This window comes from Syngnathus typhle, linkage group LG17 (genome assembly GCF_033458585.1).
Source record: "Syngnathus typhle isolate RoL2023-S1 ecotype Sweden linkage group LG17, RoL_Styp_1.0, whole genome shotgun sequence".
NCBI classification, from domain to species: Eukaryota; Metazoa; Chordata; class Actinopteri; order Syngnathiformes; family Syngnathidae; genus Syngnathus; species Syngnathus typhle.
This window is the reverse complement of record NC_083754.1, coordinates 3,060,861-3,083,722: the sequence shown is the minus strand read 5'-3', so window position 1 is coordinate 3,083,722 and position 22,862 is coordinate 3,060,861. Positions and strand designations below refer to the sequence as shown.

Sequence of the window (22,862 nt, the reverse complement as noted above, 5' to 3'; positions counted from 1 at the left end):
TGTTTACATATGCGCATAAAATTACTTTACACTGCCGAGGTCACCGTGACGACAACTATGAGTTGATAGCATCTGTGGCTAACGTTTACATTTGAGGAGCTGACTAAAAAAAAAAAAAAGCACAATTTCACTTAAGAAACGTCTTATTTTTATAGTAATGGTCAAATTAATTCATATCAATTTATGGCATTTACTAAAAAAAAAAAAAGGGGGGGGATTTTGATGTATTGTGATAAAAATGAGGTGCAAACTCTGCAAACAGACAAAACAGAAACAGAATGATAATGAGCTCCTTCACAAAAACCTTTTTTTTTTTTTTAAATCTTTTGTCCCAACTCAGAGCAGCAGCACTCAGTCACTCTTACTTTTCACCTGGATCTCTCGGAATTCCAGTTTTGTATGTCCTCCCTTCCTCCTTGCATCACATTGGAGATCTCCCTCCACTTCTCCCTCTTTTTTTTTTCCCCCCCCTCTAGCACTTTCCCCTCTTGTCGCGCTGCTGGAACTTCCGAAGGCGGCGTCCCCACAGGTCCTTCCAAGGGATGAGCAGGCTCCCCTTGTCCGCCACCACCCCGCTCTGCCCGGGGGAGTCGTCATCGTCCGAACCCATGAGCAGGTACTTCCTGCCGGGTTTGATCTTAGGACATTTGCAGGCCACGTCTTTGGCCCGCACCCACAGCAGCTGATCCCCGCGACGGATGCGGTGCTCCCCTTGTTTGTAGACCGAGATGATGTTAACGGTGAACTTCCACCACTCGCCTGCTTTATCTCCTTTGAGAACGTGGACCTGAACAGCTGAGAGATGACATCACAAGAAATCTTAAAGGAAGTTTCTCGGGGTGAATTCCTTCCACGATTCAAAAATATTTATTTACGTACTGTGCCTGAAAGAAAGAGGATTTTTTGCACCAGTAAGCCATCTTGACAATATTAATAATTATTTTACGCCAAAGCTGGCTACAGCAGACAAACTTCACATGAGAGAAGATTTAAAGCTCCCTCGCCGACAGAGCCAAACGGAACAATTCTTCGCTTCACTTTGATTGCTGCAAGAGGGGACGACAAATCTCTGGAGCTAATCTGGCCTTGATGTGCGTTGCAATATGGCTTTGATTTGAACTGTGTTATTCATATTTATTTAAAATAGTGCAAATGATCCTAATCTTGAGAACACTGGTTGAGATGGCAAGAAATCACTCAAGATAGTCACGCAAAGCAGTTTGCATGTGTATAGAATCTCTTTCTACGTTTTATGTAATGCTACAATTCAATCCGTTGTAATGTGTTACAGAAAAAAAAGCCGTTGTGATACTGTACAAGTGACTCATTTTATGCAGTAAAAAGGACAATATGATTTTTCTATTCACAATTAGATCATTTAAAATAATAATAATAATAGTAATAATTCGAAAGATTTTTAAAAAATAATATTTTCAATAATAATAATTTTCCCAACTGTAAAACAGAAACTTTTTATTTCAATGGTGAAAGATTGTAAGATTATTATACCGAGTGTGATCACCAAACTTAAAGCACCACTGTGCTCACCTACAGTGAAGTAATTGGATAAGCAATTGAAATAACTTTCAAATAACTTTTCTGCCTATAGTTCTTTGCATCCCTGCCTCAATAGAATCACTTTTTGGGAATTCACTGGCTGTTCTCTTATTAGAGTCCAGAATGAGGTAAACTGGAGGGGCGGGGCATTGTGCTCCATGTGTGTGTGTGTGTGCGCACAAAATGCACACAATATCAGAAGAAAGAAGGTTTGTTGGGCTGAGTAGAGTGAGCTCTCACAGGCCTGCCATTCAATCACAGCCCTCTCCTTCATCCCTGACACATAAAGGGTACGTGAGGGGGGTAGGAGGAGGAGAGGCCACTATTTGTCTTCCCAGCCACAGAATAAGTTCCAGGAGAATCGGAATATGTTCCGACCTCACCGGCTATCCGGGTTCTGCTCCCAGAGCCCCATCCAACTTCCCAGCGTGAGAATCCACTGGAGACAGCGCCCTCTTCTCTGCAGCATCCAGGCACCGAGCCTGGCTTCCTCTTAGTATCTTTCACTCATCCACTCAAGTATATTCTCACTTTGTTTTGAAACATACACAAATCCCCACACGTCCAGCCACTTGCTTGAAACGAAATAACCGGTGGCCAAAGAGGCTCACTTAGCGGCGGGTTAAAGAGTGTGTCGCAAAATAGTGACAGTGTGGTGAGACACAGAGGTTTTGTCAGAGCAAGTGTGAAATAGCGCTGCAGTCACACAATGGCTGCCAAAGGAGACCAGCTCGCGGCCAAAACGAGGGTTAAACTGCTTTCGGCGATGTGTTACAGCTTTGACACTTTACGCCATGGGCTAATGACATTAGAGCTCGCTTAATTACAGCGGGAGGCCTCCGGTTATCAACCCGGAGAATGATCGGGGACCCGACTGAGTGCCGAGGGGGCTTCCGTGCCTTTGACCAGCATCCCGGAGCGTCGGTAAACACCCCAGGCTTTTGATTCATTGTTCGGCGGGCGGCGCAAGGAGGGAGGCAACGTGTGTGCCGAGGAGGACGTCAAGCGAGAAAATAATCCTTTTGTGTCGGCCGTCTCCGTAGCGACGGCGGTGATGAAAAACAAAAATTGAATAAACAAGACATATTTCTTTCTCTCCGAGGTGGCAATCCGTCACCGTCTGCCTAATTTAACACCTGTTTGTGCCCCGTGGAATGCTCGGTGCCGGCAGAGTGCACGACTGTGTTTAAACAGAGGGCCCCTTCCCGTGACCCCTGGGGGGGGCCGGCGTTGGTTGCCGCACCCCCATCCGGAGACCAATAAAAGCAAAGCGACAGGCCTGAGAAATGAATTAAAGCCAAAAGAATGGGAATGCATGCTAAGCAAAGATGTGTAATTCAGACGGAGTTCTTCAAAAAGAACCGAGAGAACAGCAGGAGGAAATGTCGGACTCGACCTGAATGGTTTCAAAACGGAAATTAAAACTAAACGTTAAAATATCCTCTTACAATAAACATTAACAATCATACCATATTCTGAAGGGATAAAAAGCAGGTTTACTGACGATAATTCCATTAATTTTTTTTATTAGAAACTGCTATGTGAAATGCTTCCTCCTTTTTTTTTTTCAAATTAACCAAAACCCACAGCCCATTGTTAAACCCAGAACCAAGTTTGTGTCCCTTATGTTTATTGATCTAGCCTGACTGATAAGACATGTCCTTAAATAAAACACATTACTATGGAGGTTTTGGTTTATGACTATGACGCTCAAAAAATAATCTTTCCCTTTCCCTAAATACCAAACAATAATTCTTTTCACCACTGATTGTCATCATATCAAATGAAATACTTAACGATAGGGGCAAAACGATTGTGAGTGAGGACCGCACTTTCCAGCAAGAACTTCTGGTTGAGGATGTTGATTATAGTAAAAGCTTACTCTTTACACAACATCTGGTAAAAGTCACTGGAGATCTACATATCATTTTGGATGGATTCTTGATTCGGTCCCAGAATTTTTTTTACAATGTCTATATTTGTTTGTGTGTAATCCAAATTGTGTGCGAGGAAGCCATGTTGCTATTTGTGTGCATTTTCAAGATTGATGCATTGCTTTTTCTTTTTGCTTCACTTTGTGCTGCTGCCCTCGTTCCTTATCCCCAGTTTTGTGTTTCGGCAAGGTTAAGGTCACACACACACACAAACGCGCAATCCTCCCTTATGGGGACCGGATTCTGGGTCCCCACACTGACACACACACAGCAACGCACACACACAGCAACGCACAATCATCCCTTATGGGGACCGGATTCTGGGTCCCACACTGACACATACACAAATGCGCAATATTCCCTTATGGGGACCGGATTCTGGAGTCCCCCACACTGACACACACACATGCTCACACACAAACACGCAATCATCTCTTATGGGGACCAGATTCTAGGTCTCCACATAGACACACATGCTCACACACAAACACACATTTCTCCCTTGTGGGGACTTGATTCTGGGTCCCCACAATGTAAGAGGTTCCCATGATGCCACAGTGTAAACAGACTTTTGTCCTTATAAAACGATGAATACCAGAACGCACACTATAAAATCACAGAGAGAGAAGATGAATACACATCACAGGCAACGACTGTTTAAGTCATCAGTCGCAGAGTAGCACCAGGGTGTGGATACTGCGCAGCTCTGATTAATTGAGACATTTAACCTCCGCAGCAGTACATTTTTACGGAGTGGACTCACCGTAGTCTTTTTTACAGTATTTCTTCATGGTGATCTTCATTTTCCCTTTGGAAGCTTTACAGTGGGATTCGCAATCTGGAAATAAGGGAAATAAACCATTTTTATATTTTTATTTTAGCTCACAATGTCATGATAATGGAAAAAATGTGGATTGAATGGAAGTGAGGTTAGTCGTCACATCATCTTCACATCATCTCAAGAGAGAAGGACAATAATGTGACAATTGCTGAGGCTGAATTTTCTTTCCTTCTGCGCAGACTTAATTCATGTCTGAAGAGTCGCCAGTTTATGCACACTTGGCATTTCGTGCCAGGCTTGAAAGATGACTGCTGCTTTTGTCACCATGCCAGGTAATGTTCATAATGAGGGAGCTGGTGGTGGGACCAGAGGGCAAAAAACTTAAAATTGAAATCATTTGTTCTTTCCACTGACTGACACAAATTGGAAGCAGATCGTCTACTAGTGTTGCCCTAGCTCTGAGTCGTAAGACTTGTGCTCCCTTTTTTTCTGGGGGGGGTGGGAAAGCTGAGGAAGGAGGGAGCAGTTGAGAGAGGAGGGGGGAGGACCTTTCAGCTTGCCTGAATATGGACAAACTTCATTATTTCTTCCAGCTCTCCGTCCAGTCGTCCCCTTTCTTCTCCATTATACTCTGTGTGAATGAGGTTGCCTGGGTAATGATGGAGGAAGAAAAAACGCCCCTCACCTCACTCTTAAAAAAGAAAAAGTCATTTGGTTTGTGGGATGAGGATCGAATTCCTGTATGTTCAGGAAGCATTTTTGGGTGAAATGCCGCTTTCTCAGGTGGTGGGATCATTAAGAAAAAAAAAAACGGAAATCCCAAAGTAAATGATTTTGACTAGTCCATATCAAGCATGCCTCATTTCCATGTGAATGTAAGAAAGAAGGCGGTTGGGGCCCTCTATCTGCCTCTGGCCTCTGGGGGGGCCTTCATCACACCCCCACTTTGATAGGCGACACTGACTGTGCGCCCTCTCAGAGAAATGGCTGCACACTTTGAGCTATTACACCCGCAGCGCTCATTAAGGTCCAATCTCCTGCTGGGAAGACAAACGCCCCCATTGTGTGACTCTGCGGCAGCGCCACGCTCATTCTGGAGGTCGCTGGGGAAGCACACGGCTTCTAATTTGGAGGGTGGTGTCTATATTCAATCCAAGCTTCGCACTGTCCCAGACGTAAATGCAAAACTGCTAAATGTCAATTATTTAATAGCAGGTATCCATGGTGTGGGCGGAGCCTCCAGGGGGGGGGGGGGTTCTATCAACTTTCCTCCTCATTGTCTATAAACTAATTCAGGCAAGTCTGTAAACAAAACATTTGGAGAGGGTCTGAATTTAATGAGCCATGAAAAGAAGTGACTGGCAAAAAAAAAAAATTACACTAAAGCGATGGGTAAATACTGCCATGGTCTTATGTCACCGCATGGTGACTCTTGTCAGAGTAAATGAACAATCGTTTCAGCCTGGGCTTTGCAGTAAGCCTTGATTGAAATACAAACTGGTGCAAATGGAGCATGTAATCAGATTAAGGTTGAAACCCCAGGGGGGTTGCTCTGCGGCCTGGGAATACAAGCAATGATGCTGCGGGGAGCCATGAAAAAAAAAAAAAAAGTGGTGCAAGAACACCATCACATTGGATAATTGTAATTTTAATAAAGAGTTCCCTAAGTGATAAATAAAAAATACTGGTCAACTTGCAGGACTCATGAAAAATAAACCAGGGAGGTGAAATTACATAAACATATCTAACATGGCATCCAAAAAAATGCAGTAATAATAAAATTGATCAATTCAAAATAGCATTTGCCTCGTAACTGACCTGATGTCTCCTCGTAGCCGCTGTAAGTAGCTGTAGGGGATGCAACTGGAATCTCTGTGGTGCAAACAGGAAGAGGCTCATTAATTGTCATTTAAAGATAATTATGTGTTTTTTGTTCACTAGGGTGCACTTTCTCCTGCCTTGGACCATATGTAACATATCTAACATCATACATGAACACCTTTGGGATTCAACCTGATGTCTTCTTAATGACAGCTGATTCCGACATACGCCAAGCCTAATCGTCTGTTGCGAGATGAGTTCGGGCTGTGATTGTTATCTGCTCTAGGTGCCGAGAGCCAAACTGGTTGATTCTGTTTTTCCTACTTCACGATAAGAATGGAAACTGTTTTCAGCGGCTACAGACATGACTTATCTATTATTTATTTGATTTTTTTTCCGATAAAAACAGCAGCTACCAGTGATCTCTATCTCAGTGTGATGTGAAGATCTGAAATTTGCAGCCAGCAGACACAGCCAATAAATATACACTATCAGCCATCATTTTTTTGGACGCATTTTGGGGATTTACGGTGAGACGTACAGTTAACGACGCACAAGGCCATGTTAGGTGAGGGCTCTATTTATCCAGGCTTTGGTTTAAACATTCAAATATCGATCCAGAATAATGGAACGGGATATAAAAATAACAAGAGATGACTGTAAGGATAAAAAAGCGTATATAAGCTTTTGAAGTTGTTTGCTGAGACAGATGGGTGCATATTTTGGTTTCAAATTTATGAAAAAAGGAAAGTAGTTTTGATTTGTAAAACTGTTAAAACAAATAATAGCAGGCGACAAATGGTGGTGCTTTTATTCAGCGGAGAAATATTTACAATTGGATGAATCACTGTGGTTTATTTATGATAGGACATTTCTGCAGGCCAGATGTTTTCTTGAGGGTAATAAATTCTCAGGGCGAGTGTTTTGTTTGCAATAGCACCATTGTAGTACAGTAAAGTGATACCTTGAGATAGGAGTCTAATTTGTTCTGTGTCCATGCTCGTAACTTAAAAAAAACTCTTATTTTTTACAATTAAAATATTTTTTTAATGGGGAAAATTCGCAATACAGTAAGAATATTTTCAAATCATAATTTAATGCTACATTTTAATTCATCAAGTGCCAACTAATGAAGAATACTGCAGTACTTTTTTTCCCACCATTGTGAGTGACTTAGTATATTGTAATATTTTGTAGAGAATAAATAATGTGTCTGTGTTCTTAAATTATTCGTCCACCTGTGTTGCGCCACCATTTGTGTTTAAAACGCTGCTGCTTAAATAATTTTAAAAGAGGAAATATCTGTGTTAAATGAGTTTCATTTGTTAGCAAGGAGCTAGCGGGGAATTCTTAAGGCAATGGTTTTTTTTTTTCCGTATTTATTTTTTAGTTTTCTCACACTTTCTTCACTGTTCATGCAAACTCCACAGAGGAGGTCCGAGCTGAGTTCCAAACCTCAATTTGCCAATTTGTCATGGTCCTGCTTGTCATCATTAATCATTAAAGTTAATCATATGCCATGAATAATGTTGTCACCTATTAAATTCATCACAATAAAGCATCTGTCAATAATATCAAAGACTTAGTTATAGAGAAAAAAAAATATCGGTTTAATCCTAACCAGTACTGGACTTTTAGATTCCAAATTAGAACATTCGGGTTATTAATCAAGTTATTTGCGGCAGGGATCCCCAACCGCAGACCCGTGTACGAGTAACAGACCACACGGAAAGTTATTAAACATATGCATGAATCTGGAGACTATTTTCATTTTGTAAAATGACCACTTAATACTATGCCTCATTCCTGCACGTTTCATGCACAAGTGAGCTCACAAAATAACAAAAAGACGGAAAAAAAAAAAAGCTAATTGACAGTGATTAGAGGTTTTCTTTTACCCTGACATGTTAAATGTTTGCGTCTGACTAGTGTTTTAAAAATAATGACGTGACATCATTGGACAAGTATTTGTTCACTGTAAAATGGCTTTCCGTTCATCTGACTGTATTTTATAAAGACGAAAGTGGCTTACTGATGCAGGGGGCGATGGGAGAGCGACTCTGCTGGTATCCCTTGGCGCATCGATTACAGGTGATTCCCGCAACTCCGTCCTTGCAAGGGCATTGCCCTGTCGTCTGGTTACACGTCTTCCCTGCAGCTCCAACTGGATGGCAGTCGCATGCTGGGGCGAGCAAATGGCAGGAAATAACATTAGCAATAGTGCATCTTCATTTTTGTGCAATTTGGTAGACTTGATTTTGAACCCACTAAAAGCTGGTCTAACTTGTGGCGCGGGTGATGTCATGCGATTTTTATAGATTCTGTCTTCTGCTGATATCGTATTTCATTCATAAATATAAAAACAGATTATCTTGAATATATTTTTAAATTTATATTTTTAAAGCCATCCCCTTGACTTGGCCAGTCAGCTGTCTTCACATCTAAGAAAATACCAACAGACATCCAACTCCACACATGTGCACAGTTAGCTCACTCTTAACACCGGGTATAAAACTGTGATGTTCCATAATTAAATAGTAATCCTAATCCTCAGAACTAATGAGAAATCATTCCCTTCTTGGTTCTCTTTCAGTAACTTCACAGATGAGGAAATGGGCTTCGCAGGAGTTTCAAACCGCATATTAGCCAGCTTCCCTCCACCCCCCTCATGAGTGGCAAGAGAAAGAAAACAACTTGATTGTGATTAGCATTTCACACCGTATTTCGAAATGTATGCAGGTCGGAGTCTGTCTCTGATCAGACACTCGCTGTGCGCTTCAGATTGAGTTTCCAGTGCAAAGCTTTTTTGGCAAAGACATCCTCACAAACATTGGCTGAATTATGTTTCCCGTTCACGGCTGAGTGGAACACACTTCAAAGTCTGCTAAAGCGGTTAGCTGGGAAGAGTGTTTGAAATTTAAAACCAGGCTTTTGAGTAGCATTGAGTGTTGCGTTGACTATTTGACTTTTTTTTTAGCTCGCTACACAAAAAAAGTACAATAATAGGATATAAATTGTTCTTATTTGAGAAATAAGAACATTTCTAAGTGACCCGAAACTCTTTACACCACAGGTGGTCAAACTCAAGGCCCGGGGGCCAGATACGGCCCGCCACATTATTTTATGTGGCCCGTGAAGACAAATTGTGCATCAAATTGGTGTGTCATGACTAGAATTGCAAATTGTCTTCACTTTTAATATCTTTTTTTTTTAAATATTTGACCAATTTTTACTCGTCTGATTTGAAAATGAGTTATTTGTTGGTTTTGTAGCTTTTACTGTATATAATATGAGGTGCTCATACATTTATTTGGGTTCACAGACATAATGGCCCTCGGAAAGAAGCTGCGACTCACCCCTGCTTTACACTGTGCTTGATGATGCGGCCATTTTTTAGACACATCATTGCAACTGCATTTAACTGAGATGTCAAGTTAGCCAAAAATTGAAGAGAAAAAAAAAAAGCAGACTTCCCCCGAGCTGTATTGGCACAGCATTATATTTCCCGTCCAACAACAGCAGAGTGTGCTGATTTGAACAATAAATATAAGCTATTTAAATGATGTTAGGTTGGTCACCTGAGGAGAAAAAGCAGCAATCAGGCTGTTTGGCTTTCCTCCCCAAGCTCCAAGCGAGCTACAAAATCTTCAGCTAGTCTGGGTACTGATCCAACTGTTTAGAAAGACCTCAATGGATCATCAACCTCTCTTGCATTAACCTGACACCTCTTTTGAATGTGTGAAAATGTTTAGACTGGCAAGGTTAAAAAATGCTGCAAAAGGACCATTCCGAAGTGTGGGTGATCTATCAAGCTTTTGGTGGTAGTGATCCCATTGCTGTGTTTATAAGACAGCTTCGACGGAAGAGATGTTTTTATGTGCCGGTCATGGGGACCTTGGCTTTCATGACAATATTTCAAGATGAGATCATATGGAATGACAGAACAGAAATATTGGCAACAAATGGAGATAATTAGCATTTGATGTCCTAATGAATGATGTTTGACATTGTTCCTTTAATGTAGAAATGCGTCTTAATATATTTTATTGTTGGAAATTAAATTTTAATACTCGAGCACGATTGCGGCCGCACAAATAGCTTTTTGGGCCATATTGGAGTTAGGATTCCCCTCGTGGGGCCATTAATGACTTAAATAGATGGGTGGATATTATCACAACACGCAGTAAAGAAAAATTCAACAATTTTCCAATTTATTTTGAAATTAGGATTAGAACAAAAATGTTGCAATCGCTCACTGTTATCAAAAGGAAAGACAATTTAGAGTTTCGGTATTTTAACATTGGTTCGACGCACGTGATTTTGCTTTTGCGGGCCGCAAAAAATGATTTGCCGGGCCAGATCTGGCCCCCGGGCCTTGGGTTTGACCTCAGTACCCAACAGTTTGACCTGAGGTATGCGCCTGCACCTGCGTCAGGTATGAATAGATTAGTCAGCTAGTTCCACAATCCGCTCACACCTCAGCTCGTGTTTGTTATGTTTGTCTTGTCAGGCTTTCACAAGGGACCCCCAAAAAGCTTTGTGGTCGTACGGGTCAGTTCACCAGAGCAGAGACAGGTGGCTCCTTTATTCCAAAGAATTCCTTTAATGCCTCAAGCATGAGTCTTTAGTGAATAAAGGGATTATTTGACAGGAATTTTTGAACGTCTGATGTTCGATGACAACCTCATAAGCTCCCTTTATGACTTTTCAACACAGTTTTAAATGTCTTTCAGGTTCTCAGGGAGAAGATTACCTTTGCAAGCTCTCCGGTGTGAGATGGATTTGGTCATGTCTCTGTAGAAACCTTCCTTGCAGTAATGGCAATGACGGCCCGCCGTGTTGTGACGACAGTTGAGGCACACCCCGCCGCTCCTGCGGCCCGACAGCTTGTACAGCTCCATGTTGAAGCGGCAGCGACGAGCGTGGAGGTTGCAGTGGCAGGCTGATGGATAAGGGACAGCACGAAAAACACTTTGCAGTTAATGTCAGCACAACCGAGCTGTAAAACCAGCTTCCTTTGTTTTTTCGGAAAAATATAGTAGGCGGAGTCGATGTAACGATGTAACGAGTGAGGCAGAAGGCTGTTATCGAAACAGATGGCCGGCCTTGGGAATAAAACAACCTATAAAGGAAAGATTCTGGTCCTCTGCCACCTGCTTGTGAATTTAACCTTTGACCCCTGGCAGGAAAAGAGACTTCCTTTCTCACCATGATCTGAGACTCTTCTATTCTTTGATTTTTTTTTATTATTACGATTTTTTGTCATTTCACCTTGAAGCTCGTTTTCCTTCTTTTACCCGATTTAAGTTACGAGTAAAATATTATTAAATGATTTATATTGTTGTCTTGTCTGACACTTACTGTAAAGAATATTATTAAGGTATACTATGAAGTGACTGAAAGGCAATGATGTCAACAATTTTCTATTGGTTGGTCAGAATAAAATCAAAAAATGTGCTGAAGAAGAATTTTAAAATATTATTTTACAGTTTTCTATCGGAAAATGGCTTCCATATCTCCAGTGAAGTTTCTGCCATGTTTTTGTCATGATTTTCACTCTTATCAGACAAAATCCGGTTCATATAAGAGGAGCTCACGTTTCCTCACATTTGGCTAATCTCCACCATCGGCGTGCCTCATGTCTTAATGTTATTGCATGGAGATGCTGGCTGCTGATAACACTGTCACATATGCTCCACAATCATCCCATCCGAACGGACTCACACCTGCCAGAAGGGGATTCAAGCCGGCAGGTGGCGGGGGGGATTCATGCATGCACCCCTCCTTAAATAGGGGGCCCATAACTAATGCACACACACTCACACAGAGGTGTTTGGCAGCTGTCACAAGCTTATCTCCAATGGGTCACTCCCCGAGGCTGATCGAACAAACAACGGTTTTAAGAATTCACACACACACCACACAGACAGGCATGCTCACCCCTCCCTTTCCCTCTTTGCTCTTTACTGCTTTCTTATCCCAGATGTTATCTCCACTTAAGGGAAGTGTGTGAGAGGGAAATGGAAGTAGGGGTGGGAGGGGAGGAGGTTGGGCAGGAGAGAACAATCCTGCTGGTTACGACGGAAGAAATCAAGAATTATTATTCACATTCAAAATGCATTTACATTATTTTGAATTTTCTTATTATTTTCATATTATTTATTCTAAAGGGAAATAAAGTTTGACTCCAGACTTGCCACTGTTTTATTTTTTTACTTTGTCACCCTAACACGATTTTATAAACGTGTGAGAGCGTCAGGAGATTAATAAGTATATCTTTGCAGCTGTCTCCAGGCTCTTGTCGTGAGCGCTGCGCTGTCTCACTAACACAATCACCGCAATAGTTGTCCAGCAGCGACAATAACGTGAATGCCGATAAGCCCGAGCACGAGTCATCTAATTATAGATACAGTCAAAACTATGTCCTAGTTTTGTTTTTGGAGGATCTTGGTCAAAATTTTGTCTGGGATTGAGAGCGTTGTGATTGTTTTTTTGCATCGTTGTTGCAACGTTAGACTGTAGTAGCTTAAGTGTGCTAGCTTTTAGGTAATACCTTGGATGATGAATTTATACTACAGCACAAGTTCTGCTTTCATTTAGTACAAAAAGAGCCTCTTGGAGCAATGCTAGTCCATTCTATTTATGTTCAAGGGTCATCTATCAGGCTTAGTGTGAGAAGCCACTCAGGGTGGGTGCGCGTATTGGATGGAAATTACAAATCCCACATTTTAGTGTAGGCGGATTTTTTTTTTTATCCACTCTATCCAGAGATGAGAGAGCAATTATGGATGGGAAAAATGTTTCTACATGATGATCTGTGAGGTGCTCTGTATTTACTCTGGATGGAATTCTGTTTTTATTCCTTCACCAATCCGTCATACTTATCGTGAGTTTGATGAGAGATTGAACAATCAATATATTCTTTAGTCTGCCCACTTATAGTGAAATTAGATCACATGTACTTTACTTTAAAAGGTTGTGACTGACCATCACATGGAGATTATACAATGTTTATATAAGAGCAGTCGGGTATATGTGGGTGGCTTTTTAAATTGATCCTCTGAAGAGGTAGGGGAGTTCATTCAGTTGTGCAATTCAAAAAGGGCACAGATGCTATGAAATGGGAATCTGATGATCGGCATTTCACCAATGAATAGAATGATTTTTAATATGCACTTGGATATGCTTTTTGGGCAATTGTAAATATAGAAATGTACTCAAAAGATCAAAATTCCTTGCGAATAGAATTGAAAATGTGTCATGCACGAGTTTTATTTGGGTTTAAGAGGCAACCATGTCCAAGCCAGCTCTTGTAGACCTCCAAAAGAATTGGGGGTAACAAATTGCGCTTGAAAACATCCTTTGGTCATCTTTAGGCCACCAACTCAAGCCTGCTAGCTGAATACTGGCAAATTGAAAGCTTTCCATTGACTGGCGATGTCACGGGAGGCGTTCCTCATCTTTACGGGCAAAGCTCTCAATTAGCAGACTCGTGCTTTTTACGCACTTGTAAAAGGGCCCCGTTGCCGGGCAAAGGCGGAATGCACTGCCTGGACATAAACAGCTTGTGGATTCCATTTGGTGACATGAATTGACATGTGTGCCCACAATGCATCATTAGGCAATGCTGGTTATTTGCGGCAACGGTAACAACCTGTTTGTCAATTGATCGGCGTGAAAATACTTATTTTGACATCTCTGTGTGGTGAATATAATAAATAATTGGAGACGTTTGTACTGCTTGGCTCATGCATATATGTGCGCCTACTAGAGTTTTGTTATTTCACCTTTTTTTTTTTATTCACCCTTTTTAAACATAGTTCTATTTTTCAGAAAAGTATGCAGCATAACTAAGGCAGAATGAATTGCTGCTTACTGATTTTTTTTAATCACGTTTGATAGATCCACTTGCATAACCAGTATGCCAAAAGCAGCTATATAGTATATTAAATGGTCAGCCAAGTCTATATTCTATGTTGATTTTATAAACCAAATATTGGGGAAAAAAATCAGCACGAAATGATTTAACTACAATGACTGAGACAGCAAGCAAAGAACCAACCAACTAACCAACCAGTCGTGAAGGCAAGCAGGAACTAAATACATGGCAACTGATGAGACAACAAGAATCACCTAAACAAGACAGCAGTGAGTGAATGAGCTGATTGGTCGACATGAGGGAGTGTGTTGATGAACATAGGTGTACATAAAAAAACACCATTGAAGTAAAATCTAAACAAAATCAAATCGAACAAAAAATTGTTAAAAAAAAATGGCTGGCCTCAAAATGCAACTTCTAATGTTTCAAATTAAATGTGATATGAAATACATTTTTCCTAAAAATAAAATATATTGCTGTTTTTGGGCTAAAACATTACAATTTAATTTGCTAGACATTTAAAAAAATATATATATTTACTATTAGTCATGCCTACATGTTGGAGTTATTTTTTTTCAATATCTTCCTCTTTGGCAATGCAACGTTGACAAATATATTCTGACTGATAAAGCAATATACAATTTAAAAAAATGCTTTTTAGTTGAGACTTGCTTTACTGGACATTTTTGGATCCATATTTCTCCATTCTACTTGTCAGAAAAAAATCACACCGATATGTTTACCTACACTTCAACATATTCTCCAAGGACTTAACTGCACCAAGCATCAGTGAGAACTTTCTGGTCAATGTTCGGCTATGGTCCAAATGTTTCTCGCTGAGCAGGGAGGCTATTACAACACTCCGGCACGCGTTATGTTCCCTTGTGTCAAAAAAAAAGGAGCTAGGAAGCCACTGGGCTGTAAATCATAACGCCGAGATGAAAATCCACATTGTGGTGGCATGTTTATTATGCTTTTCTGCTCTTTGCTCCATGGCTCTATTTCAAACAAGCCAGATCCCCGTGTCGAAAATCTCTCCTATGTGTGCATTAAATCTATACCTCGAGTTATAGCGCTTATTTTCCATTTTATATTCACTCAAGAGGCCAATGGAGAGAAAGAAAGTGAGACAGAAAGATTAATCTTGGGTAAGATTAGATACATGCAAAGATGTGAGTTGGGACTACGGTATGTGTGACTTTCTCCCAGCTCGCACGTTGTACTATTCACAAAAAAACAAAAGTGGGAGTTGAAAGAGGATGACAGATTGAAGTCGATTTTGTCCAGATAGGAAGGAAAAAGTAAGGGGATTAACAGCCACCGATTGTTTTTATGGAAACAGTGAGTTGACATCACAGAGGTAGTCCATTCAACTCCAAAGTTTGTTCTGGTTGCTAGGTGGCCTCCAGGACGTTGGTACAAGCTGAAGAGGAAAAGGCTTGGTTCTTCCTGAATCACACCAGCTTCTGGCAACCTTTGCAGTAACCCGTCAACATTATTAAAGAGAACATAAAAGAACATGAAGCCCCCCTGCTGTTCCTGAAAGCAAGGGACCGTCACTACATTTATTTTCCACAGAAGGTTTTGTTAGGGGATCCTTCCAAAATTCAAACGGTAAGTAAATATCCTCCGATGATGTCATCAGAGTTAGAAAAACAGATGTATTTACTCGTAAAGCATCATCGAACAATGGAGACAGGGATTTTCGTTGTGGAAATTCGATGGATTCGAAGTTAATTCCGTTCCATTGCATTACGACAAGAGGTGGAAGTGCATGTTGTAAACTGTTCCCCGACTGGAAAACAACTTTTTGTTTGAGAAACTTTTGTATATTTTTTTTAAACTCTTTGAGTCATCAGATTTGATACCTGTCATCAGCATCTCGCACGAAGCACCAAGTGCTCAGCTAAAATGTTTTTTTTTTTTTTCCAAAAGACAGTTCAACCCTGGCAATGGTTGCTACATTGCTACTGATTGTCTTTCTACTTATGTTAAGTATTAAAAGTTCACCCAGCATCGCAGTCACGTCTTCATTCATTAGTATTCTCAGTATGATGAATGGCGGATACCCTGTTTATTTTTTTCAGATGTAATCCTGACACTCCGCGCCATAAAAAAAAAAAAGCCCAGACGCTCCATGTATTGTCTCCGTGCTCCGTCTGAGGTCATTATTTTTCCCAGTGGTGAGCCGAAGTGGGAACCAGACACCTCGCTTTATCTCCGACTCTCTATCATGAGAAATTGGGCCTCGATGTCTGTGTAAATAAACGCAAACACAACCGAAACGCTCTATGAGGTCCTCTCCGGGGTTTACGTCAGCAGTTAAGGTTTTCCTGAAAGCGGAAACTGTGTCAGATAGAGACGCTTTCTGTTGTGAGAGCGAAACTTTTGTTTTATAGGTGAGCAATTTTCTTGGTAGCTGTGGTCACCCCAAACAAACATGGACGCATTTATTCCGATTAAAAGCCTCATCTCACACCATTTGTAATAATCAAGCTCATTCCGATCAGTCTTACCAAGGATTGTTTTGGACTTTTAAGTACCGTATTTTCCAGACTATAAGGTGCACCGGACTATAAGGCGCACCTTCAATGAATGGCCCATTTTAAAACTTTGTCCATATATAAGGTGGACCGAACTATAAGGCGCACCATTAATGCAATCACAATATAATAACTTGAAATGGTGAAAATATATCAATAATGTTAATATCACACAACACACAAAACAAACATGTAAAGCTTACTGTACTTTTACTGTCTGAACTGTCTGAATGCACACTGGCTCTTATTATTTATTATTTGTTATTACTCTTATTTATTGTTTGTGCCTTTTTGTTTATGATGTTTTTTACTTTTGCGCTATGCTTGCTGGCTCCGTTATTTATTGTGTTATCTGTTTATTTATTATTTATTCATCACTCTTACTATTGATTGTTTGAATTTTTGCCTTCTTGTTTTTATATTGTGTCGCGTACATGTATGTCTATCGTGTTATGTGTCTCGTCACCGTGGGATAGAGAAAAACGTAATTTCGGTCTCTTTGTGTGTTGTGACATGTGGAGAGATTGACAATAAAGCTGACTTTGACTTTTGACTTTGATAAGTACAAAACAAAACAGTCAGATAGATCAGTAAACTTAAAAAGGTAAAGTTCCATCCATCCATCATTCTCTATTTGGTCCATATATAAGGCGCACCGGACTATAAGGCGCACTGTGAAAATTTGAGGTTTTTAGGTGCGCCTTATAGTCCGGAAAATACGATACTCCCATCAGCCATATTTGATTTTGATGTCCATCAAATAAATATTTTGAATTTTGCTTTACTCTTGACAGTCTAAGCCAGCAATAATGTAGTCCAGGGGTCTTCCATCCTGGTTCTCATGTCCTGTATGTTTTTTTTTTTTGGTCTCCCAGCAACAAGACACCTGTTTCCTGTTTCAAATGATCAGATAATCAGCAAACTGGATACCGTTCCTGATCATTTGAATCAGCAGGGAGACGTAGAAAACACGCAAGTATTGCTAAAATTCAAAGGCTGCTTTGACATGAGAATGTTTTCAATGGATATGTCCGAATATATTAGAATACAACACAATCAGCACAATAATGTTCTTGTGTCTCCAAAAGCGGCGCTAGTACCTGTGTTTTTTGTGTGTAAACAAGAACTGACACTGAGCCGGTTGTGTCGGGGGGGGAGCAGTGTTGCGGGAAAGTAAGCTCGGGGGGGCTGAAGCTGAGTCACGAAGCGTGTCCCACCACCGGCCAATTAATCATCCCTGCCCTTCTTCACACTTTCCAAAGAGGCTGAATGTGCACTCCCTTGGTGGTCCTGATGCTAGACTGGATTTTCCCAGTCAGTCCCCATGCAAACAGATTTTGGACAAAAGGCTCAAGCATCCACACGTGCTATCTCAGCGGTAAAATGTCAAATAAACAGTTTGAACTGTCACCGGCACACGACTGTACGGAGAAAATGAATCTTTAAAGTCACGTGTAAACTAACTGCTAACTTATTAGCTTGATGCAGCAAAACTTAAAGATGAGGATACAATTTTTCAAAACAATACTATCAAGTTGTTTCAATTTGTTTCAAAAGGTCATCGTAGAACATGGTATTGTTAGTATGCTGTCAAAACATTTCCTGGTTCCGCATGATTTTTTTTTCTGTCTTGAATTATGGGCTCAGGGAAAACAATTGAATCAAGAATGTATGCCCTTACCCAGATTGTTTTTCTTTTTTTAAATCTTTTAAATCGACAAAACACATTTCTTTGTTTAGTAATTCTTTGTATACAGAAAAAAATGTCTGTTGTAACTGGGGGCGATTGTCAACTTTTGCTTTTATGGAGTTATTTTGATGGTTTGCACGATGTACGGAAGATACAAAATGGTCTCTGTTATTATTATTTAGATTTTTTTTTCTTCATCTTCCTCATCACCATGATTGACCGATACAAATTCCACATCCCTGCACGAACAAGACGCCAAGATATTTGAACGTCTTCACTTGGGCGCAAGATCTCATCACCGACCTAAAAAAGACCCTCCTCCGCCCTTTCCCGACTGAGAACCACGGTCTCCGATTTGGAGGTACTGATTCTCATCGCCCGCAACTTAACACTTGGCCGCAAACTACTCCAGCGAGAGTTGAAGATCGCAGCTTGATGTAGCCAACAGAACCGCGTGAGACGTAATACTGAGCTCACCAAAGCGGAACCCTTCAACGCCTCAGCAGCGCCTAGAAATTCTGTCCGTGAAGGTTACAAACAGAAAGTCCCTTTCGATGTTGTAAATCACAAGCAGGGGTGGGGGGGGGGGGGGAGCAAAGATGCTTGACATTGACTGTGAAGGTCACTGCTGGCTTCATTTCCACTCGCCACATTGTTTGACTTTCCCGTTGCGGAACCCCTGAGCTGCACTCAAGCTCCGGCATGTTCTAGATGACTGAGACTCGGCAGTCCATCTAACTGGCACGCGGCTGCTGATGGGATTTTCAAGGGTGTGTGACTTTCAACCCTATTGGGAGGCCGCAAAAATGTTCCCCAACCTGCTTCGCACCTGTTTTCTATCAACCAGTGCAGGTTTTACGTCTCTGCGTTCACCTGGAATCGATTTTTCCCCCCCCACATATTTTTTCACTACGCCTCCTATTCTCATGTAACCTTTATTATTAAATCCAATTTGTTGTTATGGGTTGAACTATTTATCCAGCACATCTGAAAGTTGTAATGTTCCAACCCAAAGGGGAAACAAACTATTGTAGTCATTAATGGAGATCCAAACAAAGGACCGCAATAGAAACACATGGAGTTGTTTTTTATGATTTCGTTCGCATCTTCGCTGGCGTGTTAACGACGGGCTGAACGTTATGGTCTTACGTTAAATTTAATAGTAGTGGCTGCCTGTGCCATGGTATTGGCACACAGTGACGTGGAAAAGGAGGAGAAAAAAGCGAAAAGGGTGCAAATGAAGAATCATCTCCAAAGATCTATGACATCATCCTTTGCTCCAATCATCATATGAGCCAATGGTAAAGCGCTCAAATGAGAGACAGATGGCGAGCGGGCCTGGCGGGGCCAAAACCTGTTGACCCAAACGTGAGACGGGCAGAGCAATCAGCAGTGGTCAGTTTCGTGGACAATAACGTTTGGATGTTAAAGCAAATTCGCGGATTTTCTTTCTAATGGAGACTAGTTGACGTCTTGGGGCCTCAAGAGGCTTCGTGTCCGAACTGGTGTTTCTTCTTTCTGCGAGCTGCTGTCATGCTTGTTGAGGAAAGGAAAGAATGCAGTGTTTTGTTATTTTGCCTTTCAAGACTCACAGCGTGACGCTGTTGATTCTCAAAACTTTGCTTTATGAGCAAACATCAATCTCCAGAATGCTCCATATTTTTGAATATCTCCTTTTTTTTAGGATTGTTCAAGTATCGCTGACACAATCGAGGTTTTTTATAGATCACTCAAGGAGACCAAGGTCATCATTCTGATATTGTATTGGTTTGGACTCGGTGCGATGGTACCAAGGTGCAAATAAAATGAAGAAACCATCTGAAAACATCTCACCTGTTCATTGAGTAGTATTATAAGGAATACAATGCGGAATTACACATGTGAGTGATAAAAGCTACTGTTTCCAACTCACAGTGTCCACTTGGCAAGTAGGAGTTTCCCACACAGTTGCCTTTGCAGCCCATCCGTCAGGCCAGGCAGTTGGGGTGGGGGGGTCACTGCCACACCGCACATGGCGAGAATATGAAGCAGCTGCCTGGGCCACGACCCGTGTCATCATATGTGACGACATGAAATCCACATGGGATTATCTTCTTGATATTGATTTCTGAATGAAGAAGCTCAGGATTGATTTACTACTTTTCATGGCACCTTATTGAAGCAGGTCAAAGACGTGATGGTGGAAAAGGGGGAGGGGGGGGGGGTTCCCGCACATAAGATGGATCCCGCAAGTCTTTTGTTTTAGTAAAATACACTCACATGCCGCCTTTGCAAAAGGCCAAAGGCGGAGGCCAAGGGGAACAACTTGTTCACTTGTCCTATTTGGTTGAGCGTACCAATGCATTGTCACAACTTGTTACTTTTCCAGCTTTGCTTCACCGTGCTCAGTGTAGTGACTTGTTGATACTGCCCCCCACCCCGAAGCCCCCCCCCCCCGTCCCTTGCACTGCTTGAAACAATAAACATTACAGCTATATGTTCACTTGCACTGAACTCTTAAATCAGGATTCAAATGACCTCCCACTATGTTCTGAATCGCTCGCGGGCTTTTTAAGGGCGGCTCTGTAGGTGCCATAAAATGTCACTAAAAGCAGCCTAATTGTCGCTCCGTTCTGTAATGGCACGTACTTGTGTTTCCTCAACACGGCCCTGAAGTTTCTCACTGCAGCTGCAATGTTTCCTTTCCTCTTCAGTATTGGGGAACATGCACTTGCTGTTTTTGAAATTAGACCCTACTCTTTCTTTTCTCCTCTGGAATTAAAAATCTGAAGTCACTAAAATGCATCCTCATATTATTATTATTATTATAAAAATATTATTATTATTATGATAAAAACCCTGGGAAATTTAAAGTGGAGCCAAACAAGTCCAATTAATTTAGTTAAGTCATTTCTTAGAAGATTTCAAACCTGGTGTTTTTTTTAAAATGAAGTATTTTTTGTTTAGATCATAGTAATTGGAAATGTGAGCATGCAAAACATAGGCTTTGTTTTTATTTTGGAGAAACACCTTTCGGTTGCTGCGTAATTCCCGTGCGTAAAAGCTGAATTTGACCATAATTGCGCGATAGTTTTGACTTCAGACTAGGTTATTAACAATGCAAAAATCATCATCATAAATAGGGATTTGGGCTTACCGACACATTCGTTGGCTTCTCTCGCGGTGGCGCGTTGCCAGGGTCGGTCGTAGTGGAAAGGTTTGCACCTGTCGCACTCGGGTCCCGCTGTGTTATGCTTGCACTCGCACACCAATTGACCTTCTCTGTCCTTGACGCACTTGGACGCGTGGCCGTTGCACTTGCACCGTCCGCCCACCTGCAGGTCCGACACGGCGTAATAATACGAGTCTCGGGCCAACTCTGAGTCATCCTCGTTCTCGTCCCCGAAGGTGTGCAACCGGCTGAAGATCACTTTAATGTCGGTGGCGGTCACCCAGTCCTGGAGCACGGGGGAGTTGTCAAAATCGTGCGCCGAGGGTCTTCCGTCCAGGGTGCTGAAGGCGATGAGACCCCCAGTCAGTGGGTGCATGTCCGTGTGGGAGTCCGTGCAGATGGCCTCCTGCTCGTTCTGCTTGGTGATCACCGCCTTGTTCTGCCGGTTGAACATCTTCTTGCACTGGGTCGAGTAGTACTGGAACGGCACCCAGGACTTGCCGTAGTCCATGGACTTGTAGATGGCCATGGATTCTGGTCTGGGTGAGCAAAATTGCAGGCTCACGTAGGTGACCTCGAATTTCTTACCCAGGGACAAGGTAAGGGTGACATTTTGGGGATACTGCGCATAGTTCTGCGACTGCCAGCAGGTGAGATTGTGCGGGTTGTTCAGGTCAGTCAAATAAGCGGACGGGTGACACTTTTTGGGGTCCCCCGCGTCGCAGGTGTGGCAGTCCCGCGTCCTGTCGTCTCCCTTCTCGGACACCACGCAGTATCTGGCTGGTGGGGAGCCACACGTGCTGGACACTCGCACATCCTTGCCGAAGGCTGAGTTGACAAAGTCGGGGATGCACCTTCGGGGGTTCCCGTTCTCGTCGTAGCACGGGTCTGGTGGGGAAGACTGAGCAGCAAACATGCTCAACCCGTAGCCCCCAAAGACCTTCTCGGTCAGGGCGCAGAGTGTCACTAAGGTGAGCCAAATCTCCAAAATCCTTTGCATTGTAGTCCGTGCGCTCTGGTGACTTCTTCCTTCACGAGAAAAGAACATCAGCACAGTTGGAAATATGACATTTATGACAAGTGAGAGATAGTCTTACCGAGAAAAAAATAAAAATCCTAACTCTAATTTAAAAAAAAAAAACCTTCTCGCTTTACGCACACAAAAAATGTGTGTTCTCCTCTCTGGTGATATGGCTGTGAGTCTCTCTGTCTGTCTGTGTGTGTCCACACTCAGTCACACCTCTGGCCACCCTCGGCTCTGTCTGCCCCATTCTATCTGTGGTGGGCTGCAGAAAAAGGGGTCCTCTCACCCTTCCAAAGAGGAGAGGGCCTAACCTCGGCGAATCATTGGTGGGGGACAGCGTCATCTTCTGGTCAAATTAATGTACTACTTTTTTTAAGAAATGTATTCCTCTATTTTCTATTCTTGTTTATTTCTTGCCTTTGTTTACCAATTTCCCATTACACATGTGATTTATATTAATTTTTCTGGCATCAAGTTATGCT

The 22,862-nt window shown here is 41.9% G+C and overlaps 1 protein-coding gene and 1 long non-coding RNA gene across 3 annotated transcripts; one reads left to right on the top strand and one right to left on the bottom strand.

The window, feature by feature from the left end:
* Window positions 1-285: 285 nt before the first annotated feature.
* ntn1b (netrin 1b) lies at window positions 286-22,647 on the bottom strand. 2 transcript variants are annotated; one of them, XM_061304037.1, is made up of 7 exons: window positions 22,454-22,647; window positions 21,342-22,385; window positions 10,847-11,035; window positions 8,126-8,275; window positions 6,091-6,144; window positions 4,255-4,329; window positions 286-795 (listed from the first exon to the last, which is right to left on the bottom strand). In XM_061304037.1, the coding sequence occupies exons 2-7, from the start codon at window positions 22,354-22,356 to the stop codon at window positions 473-475; spliced, it is 1,806 nt and encodes a 601-aa protein (XP_061160021.1). In that variant the 5' UTR covers window positions 22,357-22,385; window positions 22,454-22,647; the 3' UTR covers window positions 286-472. The 2 variants fall into 2 exon arrangements, with proteins under 2 accessions (XP_061160021.1, XP_061160022.1); XM_061304038.1 differs by having other exon boundaries at window positions 21,342-22,381.
* LOC133170857 (uncharacterized) lies at window positions 3,545-10,958 on the top strand. The gene is made up of 3 exons (XR_009718634.1): window positions 3,545-4,420; window positions 4,512-4,604; window positions 10,827-10,958. It is a non-coding gene; the product is annotated as an uncharacterized LOC133170857 (long non-coding RNA).
* Window positions 22,648-22,862: the final 215 nt, after the last annotated feature.